At 41.9% G+C, this 7,458-nt stretch overlaps 1 protein-coding gene across 1 annotated transcript; it reads right to left on the reverse strand.

The window, feature by feature from the left end:
• Positions 1–1,472: 1,472 nt before the first annotated feature.
• LOC311041056 (E3 ubiquitin/ISG15 ligase TRIM25-like) lies at positions 1,473–4,214 on the reverse strand (the record flags this gene model as incomplete). The annotated part of the gene is made up of 2 exons (XM_084051494.1): positions 1,473–3,091; positions 3,953–4,214. 2 exons carry the CDS (start codon positions 4,212–4,214, stop codon positions 1,473–1,475), a joined length of 1,881 nt encoding a protein of 626 aa, XP_083907620.1.
• Between the last annotated feature and the right edge of the window lie 3,244 nt (positions 4,215–7,458).

Raw genomic sequence — 7,458 nt, forward strand, 5'->3', positions numbered from 1 at the left:
AAATGCTTTTTATTGAACAATACGGAAGATACGGGTACTTCTGAGGCCCCGTACATAATTGTAACATCCATGGCCATGAGGTTAACACTTTATATTTGAAATATGAACGTTTATGTAGATGTACAGATGTAAATGGAGAAAGTGCAAAAAACAGGTTGAAGTTCAGCCATGACTTGACGAGCGTCGTGTGATCCATGACCAGCAGAATTGGTGCTGAAAAATCCACACCCAGTGTGTACGTATCTTTATTGAGATATCTACCAGTACATTATTTCATTAGCCAAATGTAGATATATTTAGTATTTCCCTGTTTGAAGTGATTAATCACCAGAATAGATGGTAGCAGCCCCTCTTTCTCTCAATGTGCGCTGAAAATAGCAGATCTAGAAGCTCACAACGCGTCGCGATGCGACGCGTTGTGAGCTTGTAGATCGGCTATTTTCAAATAGCCTAGTTATAAAATAAGGCTGAAGTGGTTAATGTATGTTATATAACGTAATAATTTATATCTGCAAAGTAACTAGTGACTAAATTGTAGTGGAGTAAAAGTACAATATTTGCCTCTGAGATGTAGTGGAGTAGAAGTAAAAGTACTGAAAATTGGAAATACTCCAGTAAAGTGAAAAAAATACCTAAAAACTCACATGTTCCAAAACTGTTGCTTTCCAGGATTCAAAAGCGTCAAAAATAGCAGATCTACAAGCTCCAAACGCGTTGTTTGTAGATCTGCTGCTTTTGATGCTTCAGTGTGATGCTGTAGTGTGATCAAGTAGGGGTGTAGAGTTAGTTAACCCTGTGTTGGTGTATTAATATTATTAATATTAACATGAGTATTAATATACTCAGGCATCAGGATACCCATCAAAGTACAACCAGTGGACCAGATGGATGGAGATGAAAGTCACATATTTATTTTAGCAGAACATTACAAGCAATGGCAGTGGGACATTTTTATTCAAAGATTTGCACACATTTTCACGATTATTCCAAAAAATAGCAGATCTGCAAGCTCATAGCGCGGCAGGAAGTGACACGCTATGAGCTTGTATATCTGCTATTTTCTTTTAGATATTCTTTTGGCTTTTTCTGCCTTTATTGATAGAATACATGTAGACTGACATAAAATGGGGAGAGAGAAATGGGGAGTGACACGCAGCAAAGGCCGTTGGGGTCGGGATTCGAACCTGCGACAGGCTGTGAGGACCGCTACGCCAGCCGTCCGGGCCATATCTGCTATTTTTTTTAAAATCAGAATCATAACAAGACAAGTGGTACCAAGAAGGTGTATGAATACAAGAGCAGAATATCATATTAATATAGATTATTAACCTCTTTAAGACCCTGTTATATTTCATCATACAAAGCAAAAATAGCTGATCTACAAGCTCACGAAGCAGGCTGAGAGAGAAACAATAAAACAATGAAGACACAATTCTGGACTTGTGACATGACAGACAGAACAGAAGTGTGATCTACTTGAGGTCACACAACTCAGCAGTGACTGCAGAGAAAGCAGAAAGCCCAAATCCAACATGGAGGTTGTGTGTGAACGTGGTGTGGACTGTGTGGAGGTGAGTCATGGTGTCAGACACACGGTAGAAGGACAGAGTACCTGCACTGTGGTCCAGGTACACTCCTACTCTGGAGGACACACGGCCTGGGATTTCACTATCAATGCCTCTGTGTCTGAAACCATAACCTCGTTTGTTACACTGTAAAGACCATGATTTATCATTGTATCCAAATCCAGATTCATGACCAAACCCTGTTCTGCTGATATATTTATATGAGACTGCTATAAAAACATCGTCACACCACTCTACCTCCCAGTAACAGCGTCCAGTCAGACTCTCTCTACTCAGAACCTGAGCCCATTCAGTAAATCTCTCTGGGTGATCAGGATATGATTGTGGTTGGTCCATCAGTGTTACTTTTCTGTTCCCTTTAGACAGAGACAGGTATTCACTAGCTGTGTTTGGATCCAGTGTGATTGGACGTGAATATTGTAATAAGTCAGCTCTGGTCTTGGGTTCTGGTGGTGTTGACAGTGAAACATCCACTCTGTTCACTGTCTCTGAGACGTTTGTCCCTTTCTCTGTAACGGTCATTTCAGACGGGAAGCGGCCGACGCCCCTATGTAAATCCTTTTCAAAGAGAGGCGGGCGATTATTTGGGAGGCGCTTAGAAGTTGAGGGGCGGTGAGACGAGCGGGCGAGGCCCCGTGAAATTCTCGCACTCGTGCTCGTTTGTGCACTCGCACGCGGGCGGCAAGAGTCTGCTAAGACCTTTAGAATGTCCTCTAGTCTGTCTCTCATCTTGGACACGGCCACGGTCACATCTTCAAAGTATCTCAGAGGACGGACATTGCTGCTGACTGGGTGTGTAGATTCACTGATCGTTGAGAGGGAGGAGGTGTAACGCTGTAGAAAATGGATGTGATCCTCTGTGAGCAAGAGCTGCTCCAGCTCAGCGTGTCTCCTGCTCAGTTTAGTGACCTCCTGCTCCACGCGCCTCCTCAGTTCTTCAGCACGACTCACTTCACGTTCCTGCTGCTCTCTGATCAGCTCCCTCACCTCAGATCGTCTTCTCTCCATGGAAGAGATGTGCTCAGTAAAGATGGTGTCACTGTCCTCCACTGCTCTGTCAGCACAGTGCTTGATGGACTCCACCTCCTGATGAAGCACCTTCACGTCTTTCTCCCTCTCCTGGATTCTCTGCTGGATGTTCTGCTGAATCGTATCGAGCTCTTTCTGTCTCTCAGTACGTTCTGCTGCAGCTGAGATGGTATCGTGACCTTTGTGTTCTTCCACGGAGCACAGAGAGCAGATCAGCTGCTGATCGGTACGACAGAAAAGCTTCTTCACCTCGTTGTGATGAGAGCAGATGTTTTCCTGAAGCTCGCTGGAGGCTTTGACCAGCTTGTGTTTCTTAAAGGCAGGAGACTGATAGTGAAGCTGGAGGTGAGTGTCACAGTATGACGCCAGACATTGAAGACAAGTCTTCACAGCTATCAGTCTCCTGCCTGTGCACACATCACAGGCCACATCTCCAGGTCCAGCGTAGCAGTGATCAGGAGGAACATCTTGGAGTCCTGTTGATAGATTGATACATTATATATTTATTAATCTGATTAAAATGTATTTCATTTGTACGTGCCTGTATATGCCCTCATATGTGGTAGCCTATAGCAGCCAGCATGTCTCTGCTGCCTGATAACTATTGTTTTTGTTACTGTCTATCTACCTTAACACCAATCAGTGTCAGACTGTGTGTCTAACATATGTTTCCCTTCAAGACAGCCTGCCACACGGCCTTAATGTTTAAATATTATGCATAAGTGAGGTCACAACGACTCTGGTTGCCTAGGAGACACAAGCTAGACCAGGGGGGGCAAGATGTATTTCCAGGGGGCCACACTGACTTTGATAAAGTGAGTGAAGGTTCACACACTGTACAGTTGAATATAAACTTGAAACACATAGTGCTGAACTATGTTAAAACTGCATGAATTTGGTACACATGTCAGTCTACTTTACAATAAGGTACTTGCTACATAACTACAACAATAATTTTCATTTACAAAATGTTGAAAATTGTTCAGTTCATTTTTTTTTATTGTTTTACAGCTGTACTGTACTGTTATCACTCTGGTGTACTCTGACCTTACAATAAAAATATTACTTGCATAAAACAATCCATGTCAATGCTGTATCAACTGTTAAATGAGCCTATACATGAATACAGTATCTTATCTTGTCTGATATGCACCGCTCCATAGATTTAACACTGATCAAACACATTGCATTATGTTATAAATATGGACTCAAGGCAGACTATTACATATACGAATGGAGGAATGCAGGTATAGCACAATATAAATGACATTCAATCAATCAGAGAGACAGACAGACAGACAGTGAGGTGTATTTACAAGAGAACTTAAAGATCTCACCTGTCTTCTTCAGGCTCTCCACCACATCAGCCAACATGATGGTTTTCTTCAGAACAGGTCTTTTGATGAAGGTGTGTCTGCACTGTGGACAGCTGAACCTCCCTCTCTGATCATCCTGCTTCCAGAATCCCTTGATACACCTCCTGCAGTAGCTGTGTCCACAGGGAACAGTCACTGGATCCTTCACTAGATCCAGACAGATAGAACAACAGATAGAACAACGCAACTGTTCCTGATCCACTTGATCTCCCTGCTGCGCCATCTTAGTACCACTGTCTGTCTGTCTGACTGTCTCACTGACTGACTGACTGACTGACAGATTGAGTTATAGGTTGGTTTAATTTCCTCAGAGGTCACATGAGATGAGAGATCCTTTCCGATTGGTTCCTCAGAGGTCACGAGATGAAAGATCCTTTCTGATTGGTCCGTACAGACGAAGCCACACTGAACCTTGTCCCTAGTATTGGGCTGATAAGAAAAGGCTTGTCAGGAATCAGCTGACACTCAGGTGAAGTATAAAAGCATTGGTATCAAAATGTACTTAAAGTACTAAAAGTAAAAGTACTAAAATGTTTGAAAATAGACGATCTACATGCTCACAATGCGTCGCATCGCGACTCGTTGTGAGCTTGTGTAGCGCCCCTGTAAACAGGGGCAAAGATGAATGTATGAATTATAATGAATTCACACAACGGTGCATTCCTCTCGAACACCAGAGTGTATCTCACTTTATATAAAGCTTCAATCAGTGCATAAACATATTCACATACATTTCAATATATCCATACAAATGCATTCTTTCAGAGTGACTACAATAGTTTAGCAGCATTACAGTATCATGTCATCAACCACTACTGCAATAAACATGTGACCCTTTTAAGCATGAATTCAATAAAGTGCCAGTCCGTCTGCAACTGCAGCATCTCAGTATATCACTGACAATAATCAAAATAAATGCACAATCTCACATTATACACATTAATAGAAAAGGCACCTGGTATGCTTAAGCATATAAATGTTACCATACTATACCAGCACCAGTGCATCAAAAGTGCTTAACTGCAGTGATTACTTAATGCACCTGTAACCATGTACATTCACATTTGTTCAGTTTTTAACTAAATTATAAATGCATTTCTTGAAATCACTCCTTTTATCCCTTTTAACCTTAAGTTATTCTTTTTAACACTCATTAATTGCCCGTTTTTAACTGCATGACAAATCAATCATTAATCACATTGTTTAAACCTTCACCAATGAATTTACTGTTCCACCAACTAATCATGACTGAGTAGATCAAACACAGACAATAATACACAACGTGCAGCAATGTGAACTAGTGTGGCTGCAGATAATGGCGTCTTCACCATGTGGCTCAAACAATCCACTAGTTATCATTTGGTCTCAAATACACTCTTAAAGTAAATATAAACGTTTTCACATGTTCACATCATGAAGCATCTGTCACAATTATATTTGTTCACACTTTCAGCCGTCTGACGACAGTTTTACCTGTAAACAGGGGCAAAGGAGTCCGACTGGAATGAAATCCGACACGAAGTGGAAAACACAAGCCTAGGAAACAGGTGGACACGGCTTTGGGTTTAGTTTAGTTTTGTGCGTGAGACACTGACACCTACTGGTGAGAGCAGGTCACTGTCTGTCACATAGAACAACTAACTGCTCTGTTTTGCACTGTGATGAAGTTGGTGGTGGAAAAAGTACTCACATTTATTTCTTACTGAAGTAAAAGTATCAATACTGCAATGTAGAAATACTCTGATACAAGTGTTAAAAGTCCGGAATTCAAAATGTACTTGAGTAAAAGTACAAAGTTATTGGTGTAAAGTAGAAAGTACTCATTATGCAGAGTGTCCCATTTCACAAGTTTTCAAATGTATAAAATGTATACAAATCTTTTGAAACTAGCAGATCTACAAGCTCACGCATTGTGCGCTTGTAGATCTGCTATTTTCATTTTGATGGTAATGATGTAAATTATAATCGCAATATCTCTTCAGTGATGCTTGCGGAAAGGGTTATCACCTCTCGTGTAATGTTGCTTAACTCAAGACTTCAGTATCAGTATCAAATTCAACAAATTTGCTTTAAATCAAATTAAACATAACTGTAACTCATAACTAAACTAACAATCCGAATAGTGTGTCATAATTTTTATTCATTTCTGGAGTGGAAAAACTGATACATAAATAGATAAACTTGTAGTTCAATGACTTAAGGAACTTAAGGAATTTATTGGTGAGATCCTTATAATTGTCTATAATTGAGTTATTCTGTAATGTCAAAAGAGGGATTTTTGAGAGTATTTCTTTCCCCCCTGGATTCCTTCCCATTCTCCATATGGGCCCTGGCCATTTGTACCAGATTACATTTCCCGCCATTTTGTGTTTTCTACTACTCTAGATTTAGTCCAAATCACACATCGGTAAACATTATCTCTGTGGTCATGTGATCATGTATGAGTTTGCACTGAGGAGTGTTCTTGTTAGTAGCTTACATCAGTGGTTCTCAAACTTTTTCATGTCAAGGACCCCCAAATTGACACTTATTACCCCACGGACCCCCATTTGAAAAGATAAGCCAGGGACCCCCATAAGAGAAGGTTTTTACGGCTCTCTAGCAGTGATTCTCAACCATTTTAATTTCAAGGACCCTCCAGTTTAACAAGCATTAGGCTACGGACCCCCATTTAATGGCATTTATACCTCTAGGAATTCATATTGTAAAATCAATGTTAATTTAACTCGGGTCCGTTTGGTTCCATTTGTACAGTCTCAGAGTCACAGACCCATAAGGGTCCATTTGGTTCCATTTGTACACTCTCAGAGTCACAGACCCATAAGGGTCCATTTGGTTCCTGTCCATCATTTATCTGGGGACCACCTGGAACCCCCTCAAGTACCCCTGGGGGTCCCCGGACCCCACTTTGAGAACCAATGGCTTACATTGTGTCTGTGTGTGTGTGTGGGGCTTTTCTGCCTCGTTATCTATCTAGTCAGCACCACGAAGAGCGTGGTGACATGTGGAGAGACAGAGGACGGCCGGAGAGACGCCAAACCGGCGAGTGGAGAGGGTTGGCAGCCGAAACCACTTCTGTGAAAAAGCTACAGACTGCGGTAAAACCTGCAAGGAGGGTTTACAAATCCATCAAGGCAGAATGAGATGTTTGTGCCCAGCGGCAATGATGACGACGCAACACACAGAAGAATGCTCACTTCTGGGTCAGACGAAGGAGTAGCAGGCCCGGAGGCAACCAACAGTGTCTAGAGCCTCCTAGTGTCACCAACACCTGCTCCTAGTGTCTGTGTCACCAACACCTGCTGCTAACATCTCACCTGGTAAATGGTGCATTTATATAGCGCTTCTATCCGAAGCGCTTTACATTGATTGTGCCATTAACCCATTCACACACACATACACCGATGGCGGAGGAAACCATGCAAGGCACCAACCTGCTCATCGGGAGAAATTAGGGGTTCAGCGTC

This window comes from Gymnoscopelus microlampas (genome assembly GCF_963454915.1).
Source record: "Gymnoscopelus microlampas genome assembly, chromosome: 24".
Lineage (NCBI taxonomy): Eukaryota > Metazoa > Chordata > Actinopteri > Myctophiformes > Myctophidae > Gymnoscopelus > Gymnoscopelus microlampas.